General features: G+C 35.5%; 1 protein-coding gene across 9 annotated transcripts in view; it reads left to right on the top strand.

Moving 5' to 3' along the window:
• The window catches only part of PIAS2 (protein inhibitor of activated STAT 2), a 46,269-nt gene that overhangs the window by 7,585 nt on the left and 22,622 nt on the right, over positions 1-16,062 (top strand). For 6 of the 9 annotated variants that reach the window (XM_036418176.2, XM_036418177.2, XM_036418173.2 and 3 more), the window contains exons 2-6: positions 5,334-5,808; positions 9,980-10,064; positions 14,460-14,510; positions 14,641-14,731; positions 15,725-15,859. In XM_036418176.2, coding sequence (XP_036274069.1) covers positions 5,337-5,808; positions 9,980-10,064; positions 14,460-14,510; positions 14,641-14,731; positions 15,725-15,859 — 834 coding nt within the window. In that variant the 5' untranslated portion in view covers positions 5,334-5,336. Of the gene's footprint in view, positions 1-3,482; positions 3,572-5,333; positions 5,809-9,979; positions 10,065-14,459; positions 14,511-14,640; positions 14,732-15,724; positions 15,860-16,062 lie in introns of all 9 variants that reach the window. The other 3 variants (XM_036418175.2, XM_036418174.2, XM_036418180.2) reach the window with 2 other exon arrangements.

Here is a 16,062-nt window from a genome sequence, read left to right as displayed (position 1 = left end):
TTTCTTTTTTGTGGATTGTCTTTTCACTTTCTTGATAGTGTACTTTGAAACAAAAATTAAAAAAAAATTTTTTTTAGACAATTTTTCCCCTCTGAGTTGTCTTGACAGATAGTCTGTTTTTATTCAGGTACCTCAACATAAGGAATTGGAAAATTGAATCAAGGTAAAAGTGTTATGTGGAATTAATTGGTATCATAGTCCAGACTATTTTCTATGAATATTTATTTTGAACCCTTTATCAAAGTGACTTTTTTTCGTAGACTTTTTTGGAAAAATGGTTTGAAACTGTTTGTTTGCTTTTTGACTTTGCAGAGAGCAATATAAACCTTCCAAAGACATTCAGAACTCTCCATTTGCTTATTCATGTAGGTCAGTAAAAGCAAATCTTGATTATGCCACAAAATGAATATATATTTTTAGTGTTTGCTTGGATATTGACTTTATGATATTGAACAAGTTATTTCACTTTTTTCTTAATCTGAAAAATGGTTTTAATAACATTTTTAAATTTTTTATTTCCATTCCTCATCCCCGCCCCCCCCCCCCCCCCCCCCCCCATAAAAGCAGTCCTTGCGGAGATAATGCAGAAAAATTCCAAAGGAAAGTAAAAGTCCATCCACTAAGTCTCACGCCTGATAATAACTGCCTTAAAGCTGTTTTTTCTTCTTTTCTTCTTGAATTTTTAGGTTAATTCCTAAACGTAAAAATACCACATCTTTTTCTATATTTTAATTTTTCTTTCAATTCTGAACAGTGTTTGTTGCTTGACTTTCCAGTAAATATGAAATTTAGGTCATTATGTTTTCCACTTTGTTTCTAATTCTGCTGTTTCTTTTTTTGTTTGTTTTGTTCCTATTCCAGTGTTGATTATTCTAACTTTTTGCAGTAAATTTCTGTTTCTTGGCCTATCAGTTTCAGACAATACATTTTCAGTTCCGAGCATTTAACACTCATCTATTTCTCTTTGTTTTTCCTAGCTCCACACTTCCTTATCTCCCAGCCTTAATTTTCTATTTTATTAAGATTTATATTATTTGAGAGTTTATAACTCTCTTTTTTGTGCTTCTAAAGAAGTTTCTAGAATTTAAGTACTAATAACTAGCCTTTGTTATGTAAGTATTAACTACTGTTATAACCAAGTAGTGTGGAGCTGTAGAGGAAATTCTGTGTACTAAGCCTGTGCTGCTCTTGCCAGTATTGCTGAATTGATTGGGTGTTGTTCCATGTACTAGGCAATGCCCTGGTTGCAGGCTCGATTCCCAGTAGGTAGTGTGCTAGAGGCAGCTGATCAATAGTGCACTTTCACATCAATGTTTCCTCTCTTTTCCTCTCTCTCTAGAAATCAAGAAATTATTCTTTAAAAATAAAATAAACCTCTGCCACTTAAAGGAGAAATATAACAAAGTCCTGCTTGAGTGAAGAGAGGTCATGGACATCATTTTTTAAATTTGGTATTACAGTGTGTTCTCATCTTAGGTATTCTGGAGTTCTGAACTTTTCTTTTCTAATTTGGGCATTTTCTTTCTAGTTTGTTAATACAGCTGTCATTCTGGGATTACTTTACATTACACTCCTGGGTTATGGGTATTTTTGGATTCCATGTCTTTTTATTATTATTAAATTTTTATTTTAGAGGAATACAGGATGGGGCAAAAGTAGGTTTGCAGTTGTGAGTACATGAAACAGAGTTTATTCTTGTATTATTATTTATTAATCATTGTATTATTTTCCATACAAACAACTGTAAGTCTACTTTTGCTGCACTCTATATAATCATAAGTAGTTGTTTTTGGAAGGATATGCTGGTGATAAGCTTTGTAAGTTTTGAATATTTGAAAATGGCTTGCCTTTGTTTCTGATTGAAATTTTAGATATAGAATTTTAAGTTGGTAATACAACTTTTCTCTCTGAACTTTTAAAATTTTGCTCTAGGAATTTAAAGCACCCTCAAGGTTGCTAATCTGGTGATTATCCTTTTGTAGTAAGTAACCTTCTTTACAGTCTTTATGGTGATATCTTTATCTTTGGTCTGTTAAATGTGTTCAGTAATAGACTTTTTTCATTCCTCTGGCAGGAACCTTTTCAGTTTTAACACTTTAGGTTTGGGGAATTATCTTTGATAGTTTCTTTCATCCTTTTTTGTTTTCTCTAAGACTCTTGATGGATGAATGTTGAACTTCCTAGATTGAAGTTTCATTTGTTTATTACACTCTGTAAGAGTTCCTCTTTTACTTTACCTTTGAACTTTTCTGTAGAACTTATTTCAGTAATTGTATTTTTAATATATAAGATGTCTATCCTTGCTCCCTCCTGCCTTCCTTCTTCCCTCCCTCCCTTTCTGAGTATCATGTATATTGTGTTTGTTCAGACCCTTCTACTAACAACATAATATAATCACAGTTATTCCATGTCCTGTTTTTTGTTATCCACTCTTAATTTTAGACATTTTGGTAGATGTTCAGTGGTTTTAATTTGCATTCCCATAATCCCCTAATAGGTTATATAAAACCCCTTTTAATATACTTACTGGCCATTTATTGTAGATGTCTTTTGTGATGTGACTTGCCAAGTTTTTTTTGCCCATTTTTATATTGGGCCTTCTGACTTTTTCATACTTATTTGTAAGAGTTCATTATATACCCTAGATACCAGCTCTTTCAGATTATATTTTGCAGATAACCAGCTCTGTAAGTCTATTCAGAGTTCTGCTTGACTTCTCAACTTACCCACCACCACCCTTTCCCATTGGCAAATATCTCCAGGGGAAAAGAGGCATCCAATGTTCTGCGCTTCCTTTCTTCCCACAGTCTTGGCTTCTCAGGTCCTTGCTGACTTTGTAGTGCTTTATGCCTTCAAACATATGTGTTTAATACTATGTTCAACTTTTAGGTTTTAATAGACGAATTAAAAGTCAGTCATTGCAGGACATGGAAGATATCCAAGTCCTCCTGCATTGCACTTTTTTCAAGGAGCTTCTTGACTGTTAGGTTCTCCACATAATTTTAGAGTCATCTTTTGAAGTTATGTAGATAAACATGCACAACTTTTCGGGGCTTTTATAGGAAATGCATTGAAGAAAATTAACATTTTGCTACTAAGTTTTCTTAATCATGAACATTGTAATCTCCATTTACCAGTATTTAGATCTTTTACAGTGTCTCAGTAAAGTTTTATAGTTTTCTTCAGCTAAACTATTGCCGATATTTTGTTAGATTTATTTCTAGGTACCCTATTTTGTATCTAATCATAAATGGTACCTTTTTATAGTTATATTTTGTCTTGTTGGTAAATAGAAGTAAAATTTGACTTTGTATAACAATCTTGCTATACTCCTAATTGCGATGAATTATCTGTAGAACTCTTTTGGATTTCCTGTGCAGACCAACCTATCTGTGAATAATAACCTCTTTGTTCCTTTCCAATTCTTATGCTTTGTTTTTTTCTTTCTTTCTTTCTTTTTCTTGTCTTAATGTGCTGGCTAGGATCTCCAGTACAATGTTGAATAGAAGCGGTGATGGGGGCATCCTGATCTTGTTCCTGATTTTAGAGGAAATACTTTCAAAGTTTCACAGTTAAGTATAATGCTTGCTGAGGTTTATTGTAGATAATCTTTTCAGGTTAAGGCTGTTCCTTTCTATTACTAGTTTGCTAACTTAAAAAAAAGGATGTTGAATTTTATCAAAAGCCTTTCTGCATCTTTTAAGAGGATCATGTTTTTATTCTGTAACCTGTTAATGTTTTTCTTCTGTAATCTGTTAACATGTTGAACTACATTGGTTGATTTTCTAATATTTAAGTCAACCTTGTGTTTCAAGTATAAAGTCAACCCGATCTTTCTGTCTCTCTCTTTTTTTGTATGTGTATGTGTGTGTGTGACTCAATTTGAAAACAGTTCAGGATTTTTGTCTCTAATAATGTGTAATATTGACTTATAATTTAAAAATATATATACTTTTTCCTTCTGGAAGAGTTGATGTATGATTAGAATGATCTGTTTCTCAAATGTTTGATAGAACTCCCTTGTAAAATTGGTACTGGTTTTTTCTTTGTGGGGCACTTTCTTAACTATTATTGTAATTGCTTTGTAGGGTTGTTCGTATTTTCAATTTCAAACCTGTTTTGATAGGTACACTTTTGTAGAAATTGTCCATTTCATCCATGTTCTTCAATTTATGGCATTAATTTGTTAATCTCTAATTTTGTGTTACCTGTCTTTAATGTCCCTTTTATCTTTTTTAAAAAGCTTTCTTTTCCTTGATCAGTGTTAAGAGCTAAAAGTTTGCCAATTTGTAAGATTTCAGAGTTGATCTTTTTGTCTTATATGGTCTTAAATGTTTACTTTCCCATTTCATTAATTTCTGCCCATTTCTTTCTTTATACTTCCTTTGGGTTTATTTCTATTATTTTTCTGATTGTTTATATTTTTAATTTTAACATAGGCAGTTAAGATCAGGAATTTCTATGTATTGCTTTCCTTATTCACACAAGTTTTGATGTGGAGTGTTTTCATTTGTGAATATTTTTATATTTTCTCCTGTGGATTCTTTAATTGATCCTTATTTAGAAGTTTTGGTTTCAAATATAGAGTCATTTTGGTCAGCTCCTGGTCTTACTCTTTTTTCTGGCTTCATGGTGCACATATGTATAAATAAATATGACCCAAAGGTGGGTTACCTCTGAGTTCAGAATTGACTGAAAATCACCAAGTAGGTAGATTTATGAGGCAGCAAATGGCTAAAAGTATAAATAAACTAGGGTTTGTTAAATAAATAGATGGTAAAATCTGAAGCAGGAACTGCCTGCTACCCTCTTTTTACACCCAAGAACAAGTCAGTAGGGAGTGGCGTGAAGGAATTCTTTTGGATTTAAATTTAAATTTAAATTTAAATTTATTTTTATTGTTTTTAGAGAGAAGGGAGAGAGATAGAGAGATAGATACATTTGTGATCACTCATTTCCTTGCTCTTCAAAGGTATTTTCCTCATTGGATACTCAGCTAGTTTAGAAATTCAGTTGGGGTCCCTCAGCCTGGCCTTTCACAATCTGGGAACCCTCAAGGTATGTCTGACTGATGGTTTAGGCCTGCTCCCCCTGGAGCCGAGGTGGAAGAGGCTCCCGCCACTGCTGCTATTCTCGCCAGCTGTAAGTCCAGCTTCTGGCTGAGCGGGGCTCCTGCGTTGAGTGTCTGTCCCTTGGTGGTCAGTGCATGTCATAGTGACCAGTTGTTCCACCATTAGGTCGATTTGCATATTAGCCTTTTATCATATAGGATTTTAAATAGGGTTTTTATGTTCTTGGCTATTGGCTTATGTTTCTTTTTTCTTTCCTTTTAGAATATGGTTTCTAGTTTTAGGGTTTCTGAACTACAAGTGTTACTAGGCTTTGCTGGACGGAATAAAAGTGGACGCAAGCATGACCTCCTGATGAGGGCGTTGCATTTATTGAAGAGTGGCTGCAGCCCTGCGGTTCAAATAAAAATTCGAGAATTGTATAGACGCCGATACCCACGGACTCTTGAAGGACTCTCTGATTTATCCACAATCAAATCATCAGTTTTCAGTTTGGATGGTAGCCCATCACCTGTAGAACCTGACTTGGCTGTGGCTGGAATCCACACGTTGCCTTCCGCTTCAATTACACCTCACTCACCGTCCTCCCCTGTTGGTTCTGTGTTGCTTCAAGATACTAAGCCCACGTTTGAGATGCAGCAGCCATCTCCCCCAATTCCTCCAGTCCATCCTGATGTGCAGTTAAAAAACTTGCCCTTTTATGATGTTCTTGATATTCTCATCAAGCCCACGAGTTTAGGTAAGTGTTAGACAAATCCATTTCTTCCAGATAAAAAATAAAGCAAGAGACCTGATTTGCTGTTAAAAAATAAAATTGAGGCATTAATGCTAAATGTTTAAATGTACAGATAAAAAAATATTGGCAACCATGACTGAAACCTAACAGAAAATTGTTGATTTCAACATTCTCATTCTTTTGGCTTAAAATTCAAATTGCCTTTATATGTATATGTTTGGGAACAGACACAAATCTTCTTGCCTGTGATATTCTGTGTTTTGATTCTTTTGTTATTTTTGCAAAGAGATTTAGTTTTTGTTTAACATAGCTTTTAATCTGCTTTCCTAAGAAATAAACTTTTTATACTTAACTAGAGGCCCAGTGCACAAATTTGTGCAAGGTGGGGTCCCTCAGCTTTGCCTGCAGGATCGGGCCGAAACCGGCTCTCAGACATCCCCTGAGGGTCCCAGATTGTGAAAGGATGCAGGCAAGGCTGAGGGACTGGTACACGATCAGGGCCTGGGAGGGACACAGGAGGTTGGCCAACCAGGGAGGGACTGAGGGAGGGGGGCTTCAGGGCGTGTCTGGCCCATCTCGCTCAGTCCTGATCCACCAGACCTCAGCAGCAAGCTAACCTACCAGTCAGAGCACCTGCCCCCTGGTGATCAGTGCACATCATAGTGAGCAATTGAGCAACCTTAGCATGCCATTAACATATTATACCTTGATTGGTTGAACCTCCCACTGGTCAACTGGACACTTAGCATATTAGGATTTTATTATATAGGATTTTTTCCCCTGAAATGGCAAAAGGAGTTTGACACATTTCTGCTTTTTGTTTAATATTCATCATTTGCTCAGAAAATATATCTAATAATAAATTTTATCATACTACTTAAAGTTGATACAGGTATCTAACAAATTTGTATCTGGGTTGATGACTTCTATGTTAGAACAGCATAATTTCTTACTGCTTAATGAAATTATATGCAGAGGTATTTGGATTTATTGATGAAATAAACTGGGAAATGGTATTTCATAGTTAACATGGGAGATTACTTTCTTTTCTATCCCGTAAAGACCCTTTTTGTTTCCAGTTACTTGAAAACTCATATATATCAGTGTGCTCTTTTCCTTTGTGTAGATTATACTGCAGCACGTCTTGGTTGTGCCAGAAGGAAATTTTGAGGGGCAGAGCTGGTTAATGGAGTCAATATGGCCTGTTTGGTTGGTAGGCCAAGGTGGCTATGCTTTTCCAGGCCCTGTTTCCTTGCTTTGCTTTCATTTTATAATGTTGAGCCAGGCAGGAAGAGTAATGCATTTAAAAAAAAATATATATTGATTTTCTTACAGAGTGGAAGGGAGAGAGATAGAGAGCTAGAAACATCGATGAGAGAGAAACATCGACCAGCTGCCTCTTGCACACCCCCTACTGGGGATGTGCCCGCAACCAATGTACATGCCCTTGGCCAGAATCTAACCTGGGACCTTTCAGTCCTCAGACTGACGCTCTACCGCTGAGCCAAACCGGTTTCGGCAAGAGAAATGCATTTTTATCCTGCCATTATATTCACTCTGCAATAAGGATTCTGTACTTGTTCCCGATTTTATTATTTGTACAGAGTCCTATGAGTAGAATTATTATATCTAAGATAAGAACATTTTAGACTCTTGATAACATATTGCTGAATTAGTTTCTAGAAGAGCTATGCTAGTTTAAATTACACAAAGTGAGGAATGTCTGTCATTGAATTTTATTTCCTGCCTTTATTAGTTATTAAAAACAAATCTTTGTATTTTGATGGATAAAAACTTGTGTCTTCTTTAGATTATTTTATTTCTAAAATTAATAATAGGGGAAAACATTTCAAATATTTATTACCCAGTGCCTTTTAAAAAATATATATATATATTTTATTGATTTTTTTACGGAGAGGAAGTGAGAGGGATAGAGAGCTAGAAACATCGATGAGAGAGAAACATCCACCAGCTGCCTCCTGCACACCCCCACCAGAAATGTGCCCGCAACCAAGGTACATGCCCTTGTCCAGAATCGAACCTGGGACCTTCCAGTCCGCAGGCTGATGCTTTAACCACTGAGCCAAACCGGTTCCGGCTTTTTTTTTTTTAATTTTTTTTTTTACACAGCTTCATTTATCTAGTTAAAATGTTTCCATAATTTTATTTCTCCCTTTGTCAGGTTTTTTTGGTTTATACCATGCTACCAATGCACAATATCATGGCTCATACATTTGTTTCTTTCTCAGCAATTATTGCAAGAAAGCAACTATTTCTTTATATGTATTTTGAGAAAAATTTAGACTTGTGATATATGTTTAGGTGACCCTACCTCATGGAACTCCTCAGGAATATGGACAAGGTGAGGACTGAGAAAATAAAAGAGCCTGTGGGGTCATGGTTACAGAGACATGGTTGATTGCCCAGAAAAAAAGACTGAGACAGAGAAGATGCAACAGTGTTTCTTCTCTGCTTATTGGTATCCCTGGTGCACCAAGGGGTGAACTCTGGAGAGGCTTCCTGCTTTTTTCAGAAATAGAAATATTCTTACTTTTCTGTGTTCTTCATACTGTTTCTCTTTAAATAACTTTAGTAAGTTTAAAGAAAAGTAGTAGGATTTTTGTAAGTTTACTAAAATAAAACTTTTGTATTTCATTTGGCTTAGATAAAATACTGCCAGATGTATTTTGAAAAGTGGCTTAGAAAACTAGTGTTTTGCTCATGGCTAGAATGTAAGGGGGAAAATTTATAAAATAACTTCTTACCTCTGAGTTAAAACTTACCTATATAGTTTTCAGGAGTTCTGTCTATCATTGTTTTTATAAGCAATATAAACTAATTCTTGTTTTAAAACATGACTTAAACATTTTGTTATTCTGCCTTCTTCCCTAAAGAGGAAAAAAAATTTTTTAATGTATTTAGTCTTATTATATCTAATTGATGAAACACTCAGTGAAATCCTAAGAAATGTTCTTTTTGAAAAATAGGTTTAGCCAAAACCTGTTTGGCTCAGTGATAGAGCGTCGGTCTGTGGACTGAAAGGTCCCAGGTTTGATTCCGGTCAAGGGCATGTACCTTGGTTGCAGGCACATCCCCGGTAGGGGGTGTGCAAGAGGCAGCTGGTCAATGTTTCTCTCTCAGTGACGTTTCTAGCTCTCTATCCCTCTCTCCTCCTCTCTGTAAAAAATCAATAAAATATATTTAAAAAAGAAAAAAGAAAGAAAAAAGAAAAATAGGTTTAATTGATTTCAGAAAGAGTAAAGGAGAGGGAGAGAGAGAGAGAAACATCAATAATGAGAGAGAATTACCAATCGGCTGCCTCTTGCACACCCTTTACCTAGTAATGTGCCCTGACCGGAATCAAGCCCGCAACCTAATCATGTGCCCTGACCGGAATGCTCTACCACTGAGCTATTCCAGCTGGACTAAGAAGTCTTTTAGACTTTGAGGTAGAAAGTTTAAAAATCAGCATAGTACCATGTAGTCTGCCAAATAAAAGTGGAAAATTTTAATGTTTTCCAGTAATGACCTTTAGTTGAAAATTTTTTATTTCATATGTCTAAGGCAATGTAATATGGTGTGGTTTTATGATGTTGGAAATACTTTTAAAAACAAAAATCCTTTGGAAAACTTATTTATTTGGATACTGCTATGCAGAAACCTATTTAAATTTGGGAACTGAGAATTAAAAATCTTCAAGATTCAAAAGAAATATCAAATCCAAATTTTAAAGCATATATTTTTGACAACTACAAGCCAGTTTGTGTGTTTTTTATTTTACATACAATTGATTAGAAGATTTTTAAACTGTCAACACATTGTTAAGTAGGAATTGACAACATGGGAGAGACTGGAAGAGCCCTGGTAGAAGAAACAGATACAAGAGCTTAAAAGTATCATTCCAGAACCTCTTGTGGCATTGAAAGAATTGCTGTTGCAGCATGGCATACAGATTGATGCTAAAAAATACCAATGATGACAGTATATCCTATTTAAGAAGATACTTATTATATTATATAGTTTGCAGTTTGGAATCAGTTTTATTCAGAATGATTAAAATTAAAATATTTTAGCATTTGAAATGGCAGACTGGAATCTATAAAAGCTGAGTGGACACAATACTAAATCAGGTTCTAATATTAACTAAATATTAACTTTTTTCTTCCTTCCCCAGTTCAAAGCAGTATTCAACGATTTCAAGAGAAGTTTTTTATTTTTGCTCTGACTCCTCAACAAGTTAGAGAGATATGCATATCCAGGTAAGAAGAATGTTTGGAATATATTTCTCCATGAAATGGTGTATTAATTGGTGTATTAATCTGCTAAGGCTGCTGTAACAAAGAACCACATCCTGGGTGGCTTAAACAGCAGAAATTTATTTTTTAACATTGTAGGAGGCTTGAAGTCTAAGATTCAGTGTTTATAGATTTGCTTTCTCCTGAGTCCTTTGGCTTTTGGATGGCTGCCTTCTTGCTGTGTGTACTCATGGCCTTTCCTCTGTGCATCTCTGGTGTCTCTTTCTCTTTTTATGTTTATGTGGACTTTAGTCATATTGGATTAAAACGCCAATCTTGTGACTTCATTTAACTTTACTTACCTTTTTAAAATTCTCATCTCCATATATGTCACATTAAGGGTTAGAGATTCAATATGATATGAGATAATACAGTTCATTTCATACCAATTAAACTACTTTTTTTTAAGTAAGTGTGGTGTATACCTTGACTAAGGTTACCCAAATATTTAATAAATATTCTGTACTAGAAAAATATTTAAACTTAGAGTGAAACACCAGACTATCTTCTGAATTATTTTTTGTCACATTTGGCAATAATATTTCTAATGAAAAATTTGTTTCAAATATAGCAACATAAAAAAGATTTTGTGACAGTCCAAAAACAGGATGATCATATATTGTATCATCCAAACTGAGGCATTTTTAGAGTGAAAGTAGACATTATTAGTTATTTTTATGAGATAAGAACATCAACTGGTACTGTTCTGATTATAGTACAAAGATTAGTCAAAAAAATCCAAATAACTAGGGGATTCAGAAAAAAAATAGAGAAAATTTAGAGAAGGAAATTGCCAAAGAAGTAAATGAATGTAGCTTGATGTAATCCATGTTCATCAGGGGTAAGGGATTGAGTTAGTTTAAATTGGAAGTACTTTCAATCTTGAGGATAGTAATAAATCAGCTAACAAACAAATAGAACAAGTAAAATATTATAATTCATATCCAAAACCATATCATTAACCTTAAGTTTTATTTGTTGTTTAGGGGTAATCCCTTGCTTGAGATTAGCATTTACTAAGTGTTTTATTTGGTGCAAAATACTGTATTATATGATACTAGTGGCCTGGTACACAAAATTCATGCACAGAGGTGGGGGAGGGGGTTCCCTCAGCTCAGCCTGCACCCTCTCCAATTGGGGACATCCCACTTGCAATCTGGGACCACTCCTAACCACTCACCTGCCTGCCTGCCCGGTTGCCCCTAAGGGCCTCTGCCTGCCTTTCTGGTAACCCCTAACCCCTCTGCCTGCCTGATCACCCCTAAATGTTTCTGCCTGGTTGCCCCTACCTGCCCTCTCCTGCAGGCTTGATCTTGCCCCCAATTGCCCTCCCCTGCCGGCCATTTTGGTTCTGATTGGTCAGTTTCCATGCCAATCATCGTCTCTGGGCATATCTCTGAGCCTGATCAAAGAGGTGTTGCTGACCAGCAGTCTCCCAAGGAGGCCCAGGGAGAAACAGAGGCACGGCTGCTGGCGAAGCCCAGAGAGAAAGAGAGAGGCAATGGCTCAACAGCTGCCACAGAGTCTGTAGATCAGACCTCGCCTCTGTCTTCGGGCCTCTATCTGGGCCTCATCCGTAGCCCCCTTGGCAGTCAGTGCTGGGTCACTGCATCTGCACTGGCGGCAGTCAGCTGAGTCGCCACGGCAACCCAGCACTGACTGCAGGACTGACTTCTGGTGTTCAGTTGAGCCTTCAGTTGGTCATTACAGACCCTGGGTTTTATATATTATGATAACTCCTTTCTACAAGTTGTTTTCCACAAGTCTTGTTAGTGAACCAGTTTATATTCATAAAATCATCATTGGCATTGTGAGGTGTCATATGAAAAGAGCCAATTCAGTAAGGACAAGTGAGAGCTGATTTATAGGAGGCAGAGATTACTTTTAACCTTGGGAAAGCTTCACTAGAGTGTTGGGTGGGCCTTTGAAGGAAGATTATTTAGAGTAAGTAGATTTCAAGATACATTTTAAAATAAAATTCTAAAGTTTGAACTATGTGAATATATTCATTAATTAAGAAATGAATGATTAAAATTTAAATAATTAATTTTAATTTACAGGTTTACTTATGTTCTAGAGATGGGTGATGGTGATGGTGATGGTTGATACTCAATCACTGTGCCATGCTGGCCGAGCACCACCAAAACATTAAAAAAAATTTTTTTTATTGATTTCAGAGAGGAAAGGAGAGAAATAGAGAGAAAAGGAGAGGGATAGAGAAAAACATCAATGAGAGAGAAACGTCTATCAGCTGCCTCCTGCACACACCCTACTGGGTATGTGCCCACAACCAAGGTACATGCCCTTGACCAGAATCGAACCTGGGACCCTTGAGTCTGAAAGCCGACACTCTATCTACTAAGTCAAACTGGTTAGGGCTCAAAAACATTTTTAAATTAATAATAAAAGTAAGGCTATTTACAATTCTTCTTCCAAAGAAATAATAAAACTCACATACACTTGTACATAAAAACCCTAACCTTATCTGAGTCATCTAATAAAAAATCTCCTTCCGAAGTGGAAGTAAAAGCTTGGTACCCATTACCGTGCTTTAGTAATTATCAAAATTTTGATAGTCTGTACCAAATATGACCTCCCCTCCACATTTTTCCTGAAATATTTTAAAGCAAATAACAGGCATCATATAATTTCACCCAAAAATACTTCAAAATGCATCTCTGATTAATTTTTAACACAATCATAATTAAATAACAATTCATAATTCCTTAATATAAAACAATGTCTATGTATTGCATCATACTCCTAAATTATTGTTACTTTGAAGTAATTATAGATTTACAGAAAAGTTGTAAAAAGTGCAGATATACTTTCACCTAGCTTCCCTTAACATCTTGCATAACCGTACTTTAATTACCAAAACCGAGAAATTAATACAATACTGTTAACTAAATTACAGACTTTATTCAGATTTTACCAGTTTTTCTATTATTGAATTTCTGTTCCTGGATACAATCCAAGATCCCAAATGATATTTAATTGTGTCATTTTAATCTCTTTCAGTTTGACAGTTTCTTAGTTTTGCCTTGTCTTCCATAACTGTTGATACATTTTAAAAAATATATTTTATTAAATTTTTACAGAGAGAAAGAGAGAGGGATAGAGAGTTAGAAACATCGATGAGAGAGAAACATTGATCAGCTGCCTCCTGCACAATCCCTACTGGGTATGTGCCTGCAACCAAGGTACATTCCCTTGACCAAAATTAAACCTGAGACCCTTGAGTTTGCAGGCCAAAGCTCTATCCACTGAGCCAAACCAGTCAGGACAAACGGTTGATATTTTTGAAGAGTTCTAGTTAGGTCTCTGTGGAATGTCCCTCAATTTGGGTTTACATGATGTTTTGTCATGATTAGATTGAGATCAGGCATTTTTGGCAAGAATGCCCAAGGTATATTTCCTTCTCCATGTATCAGATCAGGGGCTGCATAATATTGATGCATCTTATTTTTGGCAGTGTTAATCTTGGTCACTTGGATAAAGAGTTGCCTACCAGATTTTTGCACTGTGAAGTTGCTCTTTTCCCTTTGTTATTAAAAAATATCTTGGGAGCCCTAGCCTAGTGGTCAACAAACTCATTAGTCAACAGAGCCAAGTATCAACAGTACAACAATTAAAATTTATTTTGAGAGCCAAATTTTTTAAACTTAAACTTCTTGTAACGCTGCTTCTTCAAAAATAGACTTGCCCAGGCCGTGGTATTTTGTGGAAGAGCCACACTCAAGGGGCCAAAGAGCCACATGTGGCTCTTGAGCCACAGTTTGTCAACCATGACCCTAGCAAGGTCCCAGATTTGATTCTGGTCAAGGGCACATGTCTGGGTTGCAGGCTCTATCCCCAGTAAGGGATGTGCAGGAGGCAGCCAATCAATGATTCTCTCTCATTGATGTTTCTATCTCTCCTTCTCCCTTTCTCTCAAATAAATAAATAAATAGAAGATATAAAAAGTATTTTGGGAGGAGGAGGTAGTTTGAGATTAAACACATATTGTTTCTCTTCAGATTTTAGCTCACCAATTTAAGCATTCACTTGTGGTTATTGCCTTTAGCAGTTACTTCATGATAAACACTCTGTGTTTCAATGGTGTGATTTTCTGTTGTCTCTATTCTCTTCCACATTGGAGTTATTATTTTTTATGGAAGGGCAGGTCCTTTTCCTTTATTTATTTATTTATTTGTTTGTTTGTTTGTTTATTTCTATGCGTCCATGTGGGCTCTTGGATACTTTGAGGGTTGTAATTCAGTGTTATAAGTAATTTATGTTGTTGCTCAAACTGTTCTACCTTTGGCCATTAGACATTCTTTTAGGTTGGTTAACCCATTTTCTTTCTATTTTCCACAGGGATTTTTTGCCAGGTGGTAGGAGAGATTATACAGTCCAAGTTCAGCTGAGGCAAGTTTGAAATTTTCTTTTACTTTAATAATGTTTGCTAACTATGTGCATATAGTCATGATTTTGAAAATACATAAGCATGTTTGAGTATACTATTTAGGAATAATGTATTTTTTCTTCTTTAATGCAGACTTTGCTTGGCAGAGACAAGCTGCCCTCAAGAAGATAACTATCCCAATAGTCTATGTATAAAAGTAAATGGAAAACTTTTTCCTTTGCCTGTAAGTTACTTTTAATTCACTAGGAGGTCCGGTAGAGTAGGTAAAGACTAATCATGAATAAATAAATTATTGATTGGGTAATGGGTATATGGGAGTTCATTACATTTTTTCTTTCTTTGTTTATATTTAAAAATTTTCAGTAATAAAAAGACATCATTGAGGCAATTGGGAAATTTGAAAATAAACCTTATATTATGTAATTTTTTAAAATTATGAGTAATTTTGTAAGGTTACGATCCTCTTTTTTTTAAAGGTCTTAATAATATATTATAATTATATAGGATATCAGGTTAATTTAATACCAATTATCACTCACAAGATTTTAATTTTTTTTGAAATTTATTACTTTGTTCTTTTTAATTCCCAAAGCTTATTTTCCCTCTTTCCCACTCCCAGTATTTTTAAAAATATATATTTTATTGATTTTTTTACAGAGAGAAAGGGATAGGGATAGTGAGTTAGAAACATTGGTGAGAGAGAGTCATCGGTCAGCTACCTCCTGCACACCTCCTACTGGGGATGTGCCCGCAACCCAGGTACATGCCCTTGACCGGAATCGAACCTAGGACCTTTCAGTCCTCAGGCTGATGCTCTATCCAATGAGCCACGTCAGTTAGGGCTACTCCCAGTATTTGAATGCATTTTGAATGGTAGCTTCTAAGATGAAACAATACAAAGAGATGTAATTTTATTGTTTGTAAAGAGAAAAAAAGATTCTAACCAATGTTGACAAGATGTCAACATTTTAAATTTTAATGGTGGAACAGGGATTTTGTGTTTGGAGGAGCATATTTTTCTGAACTTGTGAAATATCTTATAACTTTAAAAATTGTCATTTTTCTCTTTTGGGTTGATGACTTTAGGGTGAGGACTGTGATTTCTGGTATAAAATAAAAAGAATTAGTGTAACTGAAATTATACAAGATTCTGTATCTATCTTGGAGAAAATGTTTAATGCCTACAGGTAATTTTATTTCTTTTTTATGTTTATAGGGCTATGCACCACCACCTAAAAATGGGATTGAACAGAAGCGCCCTGGACGCCCTTTGAATATTACATCTTTAGTTAGGCTGTCTTCAGCTGTGCCAAACCAGATTTCCATTTCTTGGGCATCAGAAATTGGGAAGGTAAAAATTCTCTCCTCTGAGCAACATGAAAGTAATCCCACTAGTAGATATATTTTGTTGTTGTTTTTCTTAGGCTACTAGCTCTAATTTGTTCCGTTTTCTGATTTTAACCTCTAAAAAGCAGCAATTTCCAATTCAGGGATGGAGGTATAGAGATTCTTAAAGTTAAAAATTTTAATGTTTCCTGAATCTCATCTCTTTAT

The sequence above is a fragment of the Pipistrellus kuhlii genome, unplaced genomic scaffold, assembly GCF_014108245.1.
Source record: "Pipistrellus kuhlii isolate mPipKuh1 unplaced genomic scaffold, mPipKuh1.p scaffold_m20_p_6, whole genome shotgun sequence".
Lineage (NCBI taxonomy): Eukaryota > Metazoa > Chordata > Mammalia > Chiroptera > Vespertilionidae > Pipistrellus > Pipistrellus kuhlii.
This window is presented reverse-complemented; position numbering and strand designations above follow the sequence as displayed.